The sequence below is a fragment of the Larimichthys crocea genome, chromosome XXII (assembly GCF_000972845.2).
Source record: "Larimichthys crocea isolate SSNF chromosome XXII, L_crocea_2.0, whole genome shotgun sequence".
In the NCBI taxonomy this organism is placed as follows: domain Eukaryota; kingdom Metazoa; phylum Chordata; class Actinopteri; family Sciaenidae; genus Larimichthys; species Larimichthys crocea.
The window spans coordinates 13,494,450-13,510,271 of record NC_040032.1 but is presented as its reverse complement, the minus strand read 5'-3'; the positions used below and the strand labels follow the sequence as shown (position 1 = coordinate 13,510,271).

At 40.7% G+C, this 15,822-nt stretch overlaps 1 protein-coding gene across 2 annotated transcripts in view; it reads left to right on the top strand.

Moving 5' to 3' along the window:
• Positions 1-8,283, top strand: part of spns2 (SPNS lysolipid transporter 2, sphingosine-1-phosphate) — a 58,414-nt gene extending 50,131 nt beyond the window's left edge. The window contains exons 12-13 of one of the 2 annotated variants that reach the window (XM_010742885.3): positions 381-417; positions 4,741-8,283. In XM_010742885.3, the coding sequence (XP_010741187.1) occupies positions 381-417; positions 4,741-4,755 (52 nt within the window). In that variant the 3' untranslated portion in view covers positions 4,756-8,283. Of the gene's footprint in view, positions 1-380; positions 428-4,740 lie in introns of both variants that reach the window. The other variant, XM_010742886.3, reaches the window with a different exon arrangement.
• The last annotated feature ends 7,539 nt before the right edge of the window (positions 8,284-15,822 follow it).

Here is a 15,822-nt window from a genome sequence, read left to right as displayed (position 1 = left end):
GCGCGCCTTTCTATTTCCAGACTAAGAGTGCTTTATTATTTTGAGGTTCCTAGCTTTTTTTGGCTACAGGGTTGCAATTTATAGCTCAGGTTCAGTGCATGCCCACCCGACACATAACCTCTCCAACCTCTCCACATTTACACTTAGCCATGTGTAAGACCAGAACTATCTCGTCTGCCGTGCCATTGCGCCTTGACCGTGCAGATTCAGTGTCGGGTCAAGGCAGGCTGAGCTCTGCAGCCTGGACGATCGGAGGAGCAGATAGTCATGACTTGAAAGATCTAGAAAGAGAAGAGAGACAAAAGAGAATAATAAATAATGAATGTAATTTAAGAGTCTTTGTGCATCCTTAATTTCTAAATCTGTCCCTCTCTCCTCAGGATAAACCAGCTGACACGACCACCCTCCTCAGTCAAGGTATGACCAGGTAAATTGCCTTTTCTCCTAAAGATGTTTTTACACTTAAGTGATTTTCACATTAGCAGTTGTACAAGCAGTTTAATTGGTTGTTCACAAAGAAACAGTCTCGGATCATTAATATTTATAATGCTCTTTTTCTCATTACCTGGCAAGCAGCACGTAGAACAAGGACTTAATAGACGCTTTAGCCTGAGGATAGCCTAAAACTTTATGATTGTGTGAATGTTGGAGGTGTAATAACACATAAATGATTGATCTATGATCCCTGGCCATTGTACTCAGGGACTATCCAGGCATTCTTGGAGTGGCTGTTATTTGACTATCTGGCATCTTATCAAGACCTAAGCTGCCTTCCCTCCTTCCTGTCTTTATCAGACTCGCACACATGGTGCAAAACTTCTGTAATTATTAACTGAGCAAAGTAAAGACACAATAATTGGTAGCATACCAGCCAACTCTGCACTGGAGGACAATGGGGGGCTACTGTATTTGCCGGTAAAGAATAACAAGATTAAACTCTGACTCACTGATTAGAAGGACAAGGAATCTGTTGTGACTTATTTGTAAAGGTTATCATGTTTAGCCATAAGGTCGAGGTTTTACCCCCATCCTAATCATTTCTTTGTAACCATGGTTGAGTTTGTTTGTCCTCCAAACATTTGTCAAAGTACTGTATGAACACGAAGTGCAAAGGAAATAGGTCGTGAATGTCGATACCGTTGGGTTCATTATCACCCGCTCCCAATGAGTCTTCAGTGTGGAAGGTAGAAGGTCAGAGAAAGAGTGATGACAAACAGATCAAATCCACTTCCGTTTTCCGCGGCAGCCATGTGCGTCAACAAAGGTTTGAACCATTAGTTCTGTCGTGATAATGTTGTGCCAACTTGTGAAAACTTGTGGAAATGCTGGTGTGTAGGATTTCTTCTTACGGAGTCGTGAGAGTTCAGTTCAGGCGGCGGTGTGTGATCTCCCAGTTGCATCTCCCTGCAGTATTTGAAGGCAACAGTCGATGAGGTGGAAAAACTGTATGAAGGTGTAAATTCCTGCAGGCAGAGGACAGGATGCTGTTCAAAGCTCAAAAACACTTAATATCGAGTTTACATTTACATTTCTAGGTGCATTTTTACCTTCCAGATATTTTTATGAATGCTTTGACGTCTGACATGTATGCATTGTTTTATGATATAGGGTATTGGGCATTGAAATGCAGTTGTAGCTCCACACCTATGCTATCACTTTTTAGGGAAATAAATATAGAAATAAACCTACTGCTGTAAACTACTCCAGTCTGTAAATCATAATTCAGAAAGCAGTTCATAATTCAGGAGATTTATTGATGGGAATTCTGTTTCAGGAGACAAACACGTGAAAAGGAGGAAGGTGAAATTAGTTTCTCGTATTGTTATTAAAGGCCCGGTGTGTAGGATTTAGTGGCACCTAGCAGTTACATTGCAGATTGCAACCAAATGAATACTCTCCCACGTCTCACCCTCTCCTTCCAAGCATGTAGGAAAAACTCTGGCTGTGAAATTCACATAAAAAGCAAAAGGTCACATCTAGATATCAGAGTTTGATTTGTCTGTTCTGGGCTACTTCTTTTTTCCCTGCTACTAGATAGTTTTAAATCCTACACATTGGACCTTTTAAATAACACTGCAAGAAGCCGAATTTTAAAAATCTGCGTTGTCAGAAGTGTCCGTAATGTTCCCACAAAGAGAGGCACGGCGCATCATTATCACATAACCTAACCCAACTTTGGTAATATAGTATGATGGATCACTCATCACTTTGAAGGCTCTGCAGCTTGATTTGCATTGTGCACTGATAAATGTGAGACGCTGTTTTCAAAGGCAGGAAATCAATTAAAAAAATAAATATCAAGGATGGTACAGTCTGTAGTTTAATGGGCCATAATGTGCAGAAATAGCAGAGTGGTATTTTACTGTAAGTACTGCAGTGTCATTACCACTGGCAGGGTGACATTAGCATGTACAGATAATGACAGGTGACATGAAAGGCTCCCACACTGCTGCCACGCATATCATGTTTCAGAGTCACTTTGTGCTCCCAGCCTGAGGGTTTCATCAGCTCTCTGTCACATGGCAGCTAAAGCATTTTCTCCCTGCTGTCAAAAGGAGCTAATTATAGAGAACAGTGATTACAGCTAGGTGAGGTCAGAGTTGAATGTGCCTGTGAACTGATCATTCCTACTCCAAAGCGAAACCGCCCGAGGCGCTCTGTGAATTCCGTGATTGATTTTTCAACATTTGTATCGGCGGATAATCCAATCAGTGACAGGCCGTGCTTCCTCCCTTGGGTCTGAGTCACAGATCAATAAAGTTCACAGTTCATCGTCTGTCCGGTGACAAGCGTTCACCCTTCACACCTCACACTCTGCCCAACGTTCCCAGAGGCCCAACATGCTGCACCCTAGGGAGGTTGAAGAAGATGTATGGTGCCATTTTAAAGTGCTGTGGTTGATTAAGGGGAATATTCAGATGACAATAAAAGTGTTTGGCTCTGACAAGGAGAGGAATTTAGAGAAGACACACGAGCGCTGAATAAATGAGGATGAAGAGAAGCAGTAATCGGCTAAGCTGTTATACATCTCAAGCTATTAATCTCCGGTGATGCAATCCGAGGCGGAGATCAGATACACTGAGATCCAATTAACTTCCTCTGTAGGAGGAATCAGCCTCTGCTGACCAGATTCACCCCACACCACATGGTAACTAGAGGACATCCCCAAGCTGGGGCCTGTCAGAAGATCAGCATGAGCTCCGACAACAGAGCTTCACACTCATTTATTCTGTAACCACAATCCCAGAACTACTTGGGGAGGAAAATTCACGTCACAAGAAACAGAAACTGATCCTAAACTGTTAAACGTGTTTGTACAGCTGCAGGGGCATACTTTCCTTCTTCACACTCTTATCATTCAACAAAAAGCTCCGAATCCTCCGTCAGCGGCGCTGTGAGTGGATTCATGGTGCTGAGAAGGGCAGCGACCACAGACCACACACACACACATGTGTGCACACACAATATGACACAGGCTAGCCGTGAAAGAAAGGCACTCGACTTTCAGATCTTCCACTTCCACAAAGGAGCAACCTCATCACAGTTATATATCTTATGCACTGGGCACCATTGGCTGCTTACTCTTTCTGCTATCCGTCAGTCAGATCTATAGCAACGTCAGCCCATCTGGGGTTCAGTCATGATTTGCGTCCTCTCAGCCAAAAGCCACTACAAGTCGGTTTGATTAGAGTTTATTCGCCTGCCAGACCAATCAGACCTCCCCCTTTGCTCGAGAAAGCCAGCACAGTGATACTAAAGCTGCGAGGAGGCAGGCCAATCCTGCTCATATCAAAGCATTCACAACTCTAATTATCTCTATGTCAAGCTGGCATTTGAGGGGTTTTAATTTCAAGTTTGGCTCATAAACATTTCACAGGGTTTACAGCAACAACTGACACTAATAATTAAGGACGATGTTTTATTCCAAAGAGGATTGGGGCTGTAGTTAAAAGACCAAAACACATTGTTTTCTGTAATCCTCCTGTTTGGGCTTAAGTTTGTCTGATCTGCAGTTGTTGTCCTTGAACACATCAGTGTGTGTGCATGTGTGTATATGGATTTACGTGAATATACGTCTGCTGTGTGTACAGAGGTGTCTATTGTTGTGAGTATGTGTGTTTGAACATCACCCCTGCACTAATCCCATTGTAGCAGCAGTAGTAGCATGTGCACTGGAGCATCCAGGGGCACCGTAATGACAGACCACAACAAACAGCGGGATGCACCGCATCCAATCTGAGAAGACTACAAGCGTAACACCATGAACATTTGATGGTGTAATCTCCAACCGAGTAGTGTAGCTTTCTCCTCCGGTGCCACATTTTCCCGACATATGAGTTTTGTTTATGTGTATTTCAGCAGCTGGAAGCGATTTTAAAAAGAGTCATGAACAAACAATGATAAATTATGTTTTATTATTCAGTTTATACATTATAATTCAGTGGGAACATTCCCCATTCTTTATTGTTAAGATTCATATTTTACATCCAAAATTGAATCAAGAAAGTAGAGTGTGTTTCTGTGGATTGGATTAAACACTGTTATATGTTGGTATGCAGCGTGCAGTCAAATTTTTCAGGTCACAGGCTGGTCGTGGTGTGCAGGCGTTATCAGGAAGGTCCTAACAGATGGCCCAGGAGCTTTCGACCTCGACATTAATTACATGAGAATGTCCTGTGGTGAGGCCAGACTCTAACTGCACTGCATTTCCTCTCCCTCCCTATTTTTTCTGTCTTTCAGGTGACAACTACATGAGGAGCCGCATGAAGGAGCAACCAAACTCAGCAAGGATGACGAGACGGAGATAAAAAAAAGTTTTGTTTTTTAAAAAGCGAGGGCAGCTGATCCACTTCTCTAAAACCACGCCCATGTTCTCTTCACCATCATCACCCTCTTCTTCTTCTTCTTCTTGGCTCCTGCTGCTCTTCCTTTTTTTTTTCTCTCGGAGGCCGCTCAGAACTGAAACGAGGGAGCGTCTTGCCCCTCTTAGAAAAACGCCTCCAAATCACAGGCCGGTGCTAAGGTGCACAGTTGTGCGCCGAAAGCCGTGCCGACGGACAGCTGGTGTCCTCCTCACCTCTGTCAGCGAGGATCCACTGAACCCTTCCAGGGAGGAGGTGGGGTGACAAACCTGCACCCCGCACCTCCCGTGACCCGTCCGATTCCTGATGCCATACTACTGAATGCTGACCATGAACCTGCCCTGTCTGTCTGCCTGTCTGTCCAAGGGTCTGTCTCTTTTGTGTCTGTCTGTTACTTCGGCTGTCAATCTGCACCAAGTGCCATAGCGTCATTACATTCCTTCAGACTTTGCACTGACCACCATCAACCCTCACAACATCATCACTGACTATCTTTACATGCACGCTATAATTCAGCTTTTTGGCCACAATATTTATATAAAGTTTATGTACGCCAGGCAACAGAAGCAGCATAATTTGTACACTGCAGCTCCATTGGTGTCTCTTTTCCAAAATCCATCCTGCCCTGGCTCTCAACACTTGGAGCCCGTAAACAGACGGAAGCTGTAAAATTCAAGTTATGTGGAGCGAATGATGCAACTCACTAAACATTATTCTCAAAGTGTTTATCTGTTCACACAAGCCTCCAAATAACGTGACTGAAACCAGATTGCTCTGCACGTGTTAATCGCAGTATTAACGACATGAACGGACAAGGTGTTTACACGGACGGATGCAGTATTCTCACGGTCGATCAAACTTTTGTCGTGCATGTAAACATAGTCGTCAATCAAGAGCCAAAAAAAAAAACGTGTTTCTATCTAAAGGTCAGTGAATCAGCCTTAAAAAAATTGGAGCTTTTCACATCAACAGCTGTTTCGTTTGACCCCCCCACATGTGTTTTATGTTTTTTAGCCTTTAGCACTTAAATCAGCGTAGACAGTGCCAGAGAACACGACAGAGGCGAGAGATTTCTGCACATTATTTTTCACAAGTTTTCTTGTGATTTATTTTCTTTACACTTTTTTTATTTTTTTTCTGTGTGATGTTGGATTTGAAACTGGAGGTTACTGCCTATGATTGTTTCAGACGTTTGATCAATCTGAGCAATCAGGGGGAAATTAAAAAAAAAAAAAAAAAAAAACGGACACTGGACTATATATTTTATAATTTATAATGTACAAGCTTTTTCCTAAACGTAAATGAAACGCTACTCTTTTGACTTTTAAGGCCTGTCTGTGTTTTTGTGTAAATGAGAAGCAATACGAACATTTTTTTGAGGACACCGACCTTTCTATCCACACTGCCTTATCAGTGAGCCAGGTTTCTCTGTAAAAGGGGAAGCTCTCTGATGGTTGGTTTTGAATTTCTGGACACAACGCCCACACAGAGACGGAGTCACTTTTGATGATGGATTCCAGTCCATTCCACGCTGGTTTACAATAACAGGCATTGTGGAAAGAGACCTTTTCCCCCTTCGCAATTGTAGATATCCCATTCCACGATTAGAAGAAAGGACCTTTGAGAGGAGCTGGAGTCACATTCATCGGTTTATTACTGAGGGAAATCGAAATCCTTGACAGGAAGAAGAAATTCTTTTGCCCCCAGGTTAGACTGATAGCGAGCTCTTATCGTTGGTAACGGATAAACGAGGAATCCCCCTTTAAAACCAGACAAGCATGTCCTCAGATGTCACTGCAGGAGCTGATAAACAAAGTCCCCCTCTATACCTGCACCAGAGAGCAACTTAGAGATTTACATAGGAAACATAAGTACACAATAGACAAAACCTGGGTTTGAATCACCACTCTATGCATTAATTCCAGTATCGTATTGTAATTATGCAAATATAATGCAAAATCCCATAAGAAGAAAAAATCTGCTGTAGCTCATTGCTTGTATATACAAAGGTTTAGGCAAAAAGCTTAATTAGAAGTTAACTTGAAGGATCATTTATATATATATATATATATATATATATATATATATAATCTGGTGGATACAATTACTGAAACCTTGAAGACACTAATGGAGTCAAAGGTTTTAAAACTTGTGCATAAAGGGAATAAAAGCACTTTGCAGACCTCCAAGAAAACGCAGAAGGAGGTGGCGGAGGAGGAGGAGGAGGAGGAGGATGGGGTGACCTTAGTGGAGGAATAAAGGGAGACGTTGAGGTGGTTCTTGTAGCATTGATGTGTGAGCATGACTCACTGGCTGTGTGCGGGGTGCTGTGTGGGCTGTGTCCTTGTTGCCAGATCATTAGCTTTAGCTTCTCTCCAACTGCGTGGAGCTCTCTGAATGTGATTCTGTCCAACCTGACGTGTTTACACACCTACATCTTCTTAATGAACTAAGCTTCTTACCTTCCTTTTATCCGTTTTTTTTTTTTTAATGTTACCAAATGAGTTTTTTTTTAATAACTACAATAGAGATATATATAGCTATATCACGCAGCGACTTTAATATATTGTAAATGATGGCTTGGATGCAACGTATTTATTTGTTTGTTACCATAATGAAGAATAATCTATAAAGGGAAGTTTAATGTTTGAGTATACTACACTTTGTTGTATGTCATTGGGTTTAGATATGCCTGTTTATCCATCCTTTTGTATCACAATGAAACAACACAATACCTTTTTACATCACTAAGATTCATCCTGTTTACTGTGATCATGAATTGGACATCTCACACACATACTACACACACGAAAGGGAACTGCAATGTGATCGTTTTTTGTTTAGGGTGCGATACTTTTGCATTCATTTTTGTAGCTCTTCTTAATGTATTTTCTCCTTTTATTTTTCTGATCAAATCTGTTTTTGCACACTTAATGTTCAGGGATTTATTTTGAACCATAGGCCTAGGCATCAACTTCACAGCCTCTGTCCCACAGAGGTCTGTCACTTCATGCTCACAGTAAGTGCTGACGTATTGTCATCATCGGAAGGGACGTCGTCTCTGGTTTAGATGAGTCATGAATTGAGTCTCACTTTGCCAAATTTTAGTTTATTTAGCACCAATCCTTTAGGAGTATAAGTCCGGTGTATCGAGTAATTCTGTGTTAATAATCACTGAAGTGATGTATTGAGAATGTGCTATTTCTTGTCATACAAGAATCATGTATAAAGAAACCTTTTTCTGATGTTGAGCAGAAAACAGAGGTTATTTTTATTTTTAGAGCAAGTCAATACAAGAGAGTTAGTTGTCAAAAGAAATCCGAGGATATTATTCTAGAACTGAACTGTGATGCTCCCTTGTTGGGGTTGATAGAAAATGTACATGTCTGTAAATCAAATAAACTTATTTAATCACATCATACCGCCGCGTTGGGTCTGTTTCTCTTCATTCTGTCTTTCATCACATCACGTCACGACATCCAGGAGACTTTTCATAAAGAGGCCTCTGGTAAAACTGTCAGTTTGCACACCAGAGATGCGTTTAAGTAACTGAGATGAGCCACGTGCGATCATGCATCGCATGTTTTACATGTCTGTACTCATTCCTCTTACAAGTTACTCGCTTGCATCTGGTCTGATGAAGTGTGAATATGAATGTATGCTTGGAATATGATGATTAAAGCCTTTTTATGAGAATCCTGCTATCTCTGGGTTGTTATTAACGAACTAATTGTGAATTATCTGGTAAAAGTTAAGTATTAGGCTTGTGGGGGGGCCACAAAAAGGGAAGGTAATGGTAAGATAATCATAAAGTAATGGGATTACTTTACAGTCTGTGAAGGTTCTCAGTCATCCAGCTCATCTATCTTTGAGAAGGGTTCAATCGGGGGCAACTGGACTTGGTTGTAGATGAACCAAGTCTGTTCTTCTTGGATATTACTTAATAACTTCTCAGTATGATGCACCACTTTCACTTCTTTACATTAGATGAACATTTGGACATAGTAGATTCTTGCAGCTTGTGGATTAATCATTTGCACCAACTGTCCAATTTGGCTGAAAACCCACAAAAACACTGACTGTTGTAAGTTGTTCATTTGGATTGCAGTGAGTAAAACCATCTGCACCACAGCACCCTTCCTAAGTTGTATTATCATTTCCAGAGGTAATGTTGCAATCACTGGCTGTGCTTCAGTTTGTGTCGTCCTCTCTGTGCTCTCACAGTTTCAGGGATCGGGATTGCAGAAGTTTAGACGTACTCAGTAGGGATGGAAAACGCTGTGATTACCGGAGAAAGATGCTCAATTTAGTCTTGCGTATATTGTGTATATTACACATAATTTAACAGGTATGTCCCTATCGTTATCTACTCTAAAAACCACAGTTCAGAGTAATTGTTTTTTTACTTGAGTCGTAGTAACTATAATCTATGGTTGTCAGAACTGAGTTCATACACATGCTAAGCTCATATATACAAGGATGTGTCAGGTCAAAGGAATTACATTAATGCATTAATGCATTTTTTTTTTTTTTTTAAATGTGCACTTCCAAGAACTGGATATCGTTTTCCTCCTCTCCTCGTCTTCGCAGGGGCTCACAAAGACTTGATTTTTATCACAGTGAGAGAAGGTTGGAGTTGGTCCGTGAATGAACTACTGTATTGTTCAGGTGCAGTCAGGCAGGTCTCTGTGTGGCTCAGTTTGTAAAGTAATCTCGCAGTCCCCAGACGTGGTTTACAGACGCACTGACACATCACAGGCATGACATGGGGGGCTCTGCTCTGGATGAAAAAAACAAAAACATAATATTTACCTTCACAGGAAGTGAGGAAGTCCACGGCTGAAGGCCCTCTGTGTGCTGACGTTCATTAGAAAGGGCAGTTTTACCTCACATGGCAGCTAATAGCACTAATGGACATGTCTATGACAGGGCTGCACAAACACAAAGAGTAAGTATACATTGGATTTTTGACAAAAGAAGACTGGACATGTTGGTTGTAAAGCCTTTAATTATGGAGAGCTACATTTTAAACAGATCCTTCTATCTGACATGCGCCCAGTTTGAAGTGGGGAAGATTATATAGTAGCCAGAGAGAGCTCAAAGTGGAGAATTAGTGTTTGGTCTTTGGATGACCCAAAGTAACCAACACCCTTTCCCACAGTCAGGCCAACACGAACCCCGAAGTCAGACGCTCCAATCTCAAAATCAACACACCTAGTCATGCAGCAGGCAGGAAACAGTGGGGCGTACACAGGAAAAGCAGAGCCATTCTATCGAGCGCTGGAATTTCCATTTGCCACTTATACCCACAGAGGACAAACTCCGTACAACACGCAGGCTAAATTTAGTTTGAAAAAAATAGCTGCTGCTGGATGTGAGGCTTTAAAATGTCAGCTTGTCCAGGGCTTTAAAAAAGCAGCATTGTTTAGGCAATCCATTTTTTATGTTATCGTGCATTCTCAGTCACATTGACCTGTTGTTGTTATAAAATTCACTCAGCTCTTCAAGAAAGTTCAGGAAAGTTCTTGGAGAAAGTAAAAATAATACACCAGATTTGTAATGAACATCTTAGATATTAAAATGATGAATAAAATATATTAAAGTTGACTTATACCATAACTAATAATGAAACATGTTACAAGCAAGTATTTGTTATACTAAAATTTATAAACCACAACATTTAGTTAAAGTACATTTTTGTTTTGTTTTTTTAACTCTTATTGGACGTTTGCCTTTGTACATGGGGCGCACGCTCAGGTGAGCTAACCTAAGGTAAAGTACATTTTGCAATAAAAGTATATTAATGTCAAAGGTAAGGTATCTTTAATAACTTTAGGAAAAGTTAAATAAAAAAGGAGAGTTATAAATCAGAAGTCCAACAGAACAGGTCATCAAAATAGGTGGGAAATACAAAGGCAGGGAGTAAAGAAACACATGACATAAGGAGAGGGGAGAATTAGAATAAAAAATGTTTATATGAAGAAATCCTGCACTAAGACCAATATAAGACTAATCTTTTACCTCCTACACTTCTGCCCACAGAAAGCTAACACTATGTACAACTTCTATGGGCTGTCAGTACTATTAAAACCCACACGTGTAGGAACATGTATTATATGTACTGATAGATTAAACTGTCATGTTTTTGGAAAGCATGACAGTTTCAGAAATAATCCACAAGAATCATTTCTAGCTTTAATGCACGGCACTGAAACCTATCGTGTTTCCCACCCATATCTATACAATAATGTAATAAATCTTTGCGACCTTTATGTTCTGCTTCAAGTGATCAAAAATAGTCTCATGTAAGGCAGAAGATCCCTCAAGGCGGCGATGGGAAATAAACAAGTTAAAACATATATAGGCTGAAATTAAAGACCTTAAAATGGTTTCTCTCATAAATCAAAACAGAAACTGGCTCATCTTGGCAGCATCTCGTTATAACATTATAACACAATAGCTTTATAGTGCGGTGACAACCACAAACATATCCAATGACAGCGTGTCTTTAAAACAACGATCTGTCAAGAAACATGACTCACACCGTTCTTGTGGTGTGAATTTGTAAATTCGACAAGAAGTAAATCGTCTTTATTTATATGATCCTTCAGAAAAAAATCTGCCACCCTCCTGAGCTGAAACAATGGATTTCAGACGAAGCTGCCATGCTCTCTGCAGGAATGTCTGCATTTTCAGAGTACGTCACAAAAGGTTCGGCTGCGGGCGGAGACGTGTTCATGTAATTAGACTGACCTGATGATTAATGCAGACTTACCAGCACAGCATAAATAGAGGTCAGGGTAAGAAAAAGGCGACTTGGTGATTTGTCTCAGAACAGAATAAAAGGCTCTCTGTAGATGGCACACAAGAAAATCTGCAGTCTGCAGCATCACACCTCTACTGTGAATCTCTCACCTCTCTCTGTAGACACCCACCGACTTTTCCAACCTGCTGTAGAAACACAGTAACCTTCACGCAAAAGCCAGTGTGATGGAAACATCATAGAAGTCTCCGACAGCACCTGGTGAGATTTGAAAAGGTGTCATCTGTATGTGAATGTGAGATCTAGGATGTATTTTCCACTGGCTGATATGTTACAGGAAGCATTTTAATGTCATTTTAGGGTGCTTTTTATGCACTGCAAAGAAATAAATACTGATGAAATGAGCAAAGACTTCAGTAAACACTGTACCGTGTGAAGACAAAGATCCAAAGTGACTCCAGTCATTCAGGCCCGTGTAGCACATAATTCTTTCTACCAACAGAATTAAACATGAGGGATTAAAAGAAGGAACGGAGAAGAGAAAACAACAAATGACTCTAAAGGCTGTTAGTGTAATGGAGGGGAAACGGTAAAAATAGATCTTTGCTTCATTAGCGGATCACTTGAGGCGGGGACGTGCTCAAGTTTTCAACCACTGTCATTAGAAGAAGACACAACGGAACAAACAACTCAGGGACTGTCACATCCCAGAGAGTGATGGCAATAAAATACCACGTCTGAAATGTAGGAAGCCTGGAAAATGTAACGGGCAGATGTAGAAACGCCAACATTTGTTTCATATTACACAGTGTATTGTTTTCATTTGTATAGAATTACATATGAAGAAAGGAGACAGAAATCAAACTGTTTGTGGATAGAATGATACGTGCCAAAAATGTGCTCACTGCTCTGTAAACACATACAGTATGAGGCCTATTGTTGTTGTAAACTTTTGACTCAAAGCTGTGGTTTTATTTTTTTTCCATTCCTGTTTTTTATGAAGCCTGACCAAATAACGTGCAACCGTTTCAAACCTCTTCTTCCCTCGGCTCGATAAATAAAGGGAGAGTTTCACATTGTTACATCACTGCTGTCTGCTGGCTACAGTCCTCCCATCAAATTACAAGAATTTTGTTTATATATCATTTTAACTTTAATAATAACAATTAGGAGGCAGTCACATATACTGGCAAAAGATGGCCTTTTTTTGTAAGGTACCATAAAAACAACCATTTAACAGGAGCAGATCTTGACAGATAGGAAAGAAAACTATTATAGTTACATAAAAAAAAGAAATGTCTCAGAATAATGAATAAATAAAATACATTTGCAAGAAATACTAGTAAAATAAGATGCTTATCCAAACATATCTTATGTAAGACACAGTCAAAAGATACATCTAACAAGACTGACCAGGGATCAGCTCAGCTTCCCATGAATGAATGGCAAGTCATCGTGTCCAGTAATTTGAAAACATCCTCATTTATAACTCAACAGAAACCTTGCTTGACTATCAATACATGATGTTATGTGTCACTTCACACAAGTCTGGGAACTATAAATGTCCTCCATCCATTTAGTAGATGTTGAGATATTTGGCAGGATAAGTTTGAAATTTTATTTCAAGATGAAAAATCAGGGCATCGCCGAGTTTAGGGTTCATGATGTCTGTTTCAAATATCATGGAAATCCATCTAATAGTGGCTGAGATAATTCAATGAGGACCAAAGTGCTAGACCAACCACTCGACCGACTCGCAGTGCCATCCGAGGTGTGCCAAAATAAAAATAACACCTTCTTCTTACAGATTCAGTGTTGGGGAAACAGAGCTAAGAACTGGCTGCGTCTGTGTTAAGTGAGAGACAATAATTAGGACTTCTTTATCTGTAAATTTCTTCATAGTCCTTAAACAACTATGTAGTGCGGCCAATTTATATGATCACATAGAATTAGTATTCTGTCGAGTGAAAACAGAAGTGGTTCAAGAGCTGATCCTTGAGGTACACCACATGTTGTTTTTGTAGATGAGGAAGCAAAATACAAAAGATTTTATTGGCAGATCAAAAGGTATTACTAAAACAGTGTACATAATTTAGATATTTTAAACAGGAGACCAGAAAGCCACATAAAAACTGGTAAAAAAAAATAAAATAAGGCAAATACGTCAGCAGCTGTTTTTGTAGGAAAATGAATGAAAATAATTGACATCAATTTATTGTACAGACAAGGTGCCAGATGTGTTGCTGGATTGGATGTCATACAGCTGAGAGATTTTCCTTCTCTTCTTACTTCTCCGTTCTCGAGCATCTCTTCTTTAGGCATAACTTCTTTCATGTGTGAATGGACTGTCAGGCCTGAGGAGCCAACTAACCTTCAGCTGTCAGAGTCTGCATTAATGCATGGCTCTGCATGCGTTACTGTGTCGTTAAAGAAGCTGACACATGTTCCAGAGGAAGCATGAGATGTCCTTCTCCTCCTCTTTACTGTCTGCCCATGTGGAATGAATAAGAGATGCGCTTCATGGTGGGCTGAGCAATGTCAATGAGGGAACCAACGGGAACGTTTCAAGAAGACATGAATGGCAAGTAATGGTCAGGCCCGCTGTCATCTGAGTCGCGGCAGCAGAAGACGTCATTACCCTGCAGCCAGTTATAATGATCACTACTCGTCTCCCATCAGGCCTTGAAGCAGTGGCTTCATTTCAAACTGTGCCAGAGAGGTCCCCAATGCGATGAGGAATTAATTTGATTTGCATGCTTACTAACGAGGATGTAATGTAAATTGACAGTGGAATAGTGTTACCGCAACTGTGCTTGTTATGTGCCACAGTGGGTTCAGTGTCATGGGTGCAGAAGTGTGAGTTATGAATACCAGTGTTTGCTGAATTAAACATGAGCTTATGCTTGACTTGGCAAAGAGTGAATGATGTTGGTTGGCTTTAGTTGCTGTTTTTAGCTCACATGGTTCCATTTTTAGACCTACTGTTACCACTGCAGCATAAACCGATTCAGAAAAACTACCAAAGGCTATTTATGCATGTGCCCATGTGCGCACAGCAGCATCTGCATTCATGTGTCCCACACGTGAAGCAAGAGCAGGGAAGGATCTTTGTGAATGACTGAGGCAATGAATGGCAAACACCTCCGGGTGAATGGAAGCATTCAAATGACATGTTATACATACAGTTTGTACACACCCAACAAATAGCTGTCACATACACTAATGCGCTCTAACGGATCAAACAAACCACACCAACGGGAACACACAGAGAATTTTAGACGCAGCCTCTCTTCTACAAGAGAATGAGATGTCAAGTGGGTTAATTTCAGCATTTCCCGTCATTAAATATGAAGAGATAAAAAGATATTTTTTGCTGTGTAATTAAAAGTGCTTCAATCCAGGAATACATTACTCATCATTACAGCTAATATTGCACTTCCCTGGGTAACTAAGTGCTCTCCAACGGGGCTGAATTGGTTATGCTCTAATACTTGGCAGCTTATCAGTTTGAATACCTACGATGCACAAAAGTCCCGGCAAAACCTCTCTGTGCCTAAACAGACAAGTCGGACAAACATCAGCGCTGCATGTCCAGATTCACCACCCTCAGTATTTCCCTCAGTAATCCTATTTGAAACTAGCAGCAAGGCTCTGGGAACGTCGATGTCAATCAATTTGTCAATCAGTCTGCCGCTTTAGGCTAGACTGAAACATCTGTCAGCATCCTGACAAGCTGAACTATGATGGTGAATGTGGTAAATGTTAAACCTGCTCAAGAATGTTGTACCCAAATACAGTCAAACAGATTTAAAAGTCATAGGACTGGCATATAGAAAGTCATTTCCATTCATGATGAACATGAGCTACACACTGACTGTGTGAATATAGAAAAGGATACTTCAGCTTTTTTATGTGGGGCTGAATGAGGTACTTATGCAAAGTCAGTGGGTTACCGACAGTAGATGGTGGTCAGCGTTCTCTCAGCTTGGAGAAGCAGACAGAAGTAAGGAAGCAAGGAAGTAGATTAAAAGAGACTGTTGTGGATAGGGTCAGCAGAGAATTTGTTGTGTTTTAGCCACATAAAAAAAGGCCGACCTAAAGAAATCAGTATTCGTTTAAGGGTACACTATAGTGATCTCATTCTCAGGACTTTAACTTGCCGTCAGATCTGCAGCGTACGCCAGGAGAGGTACAGTT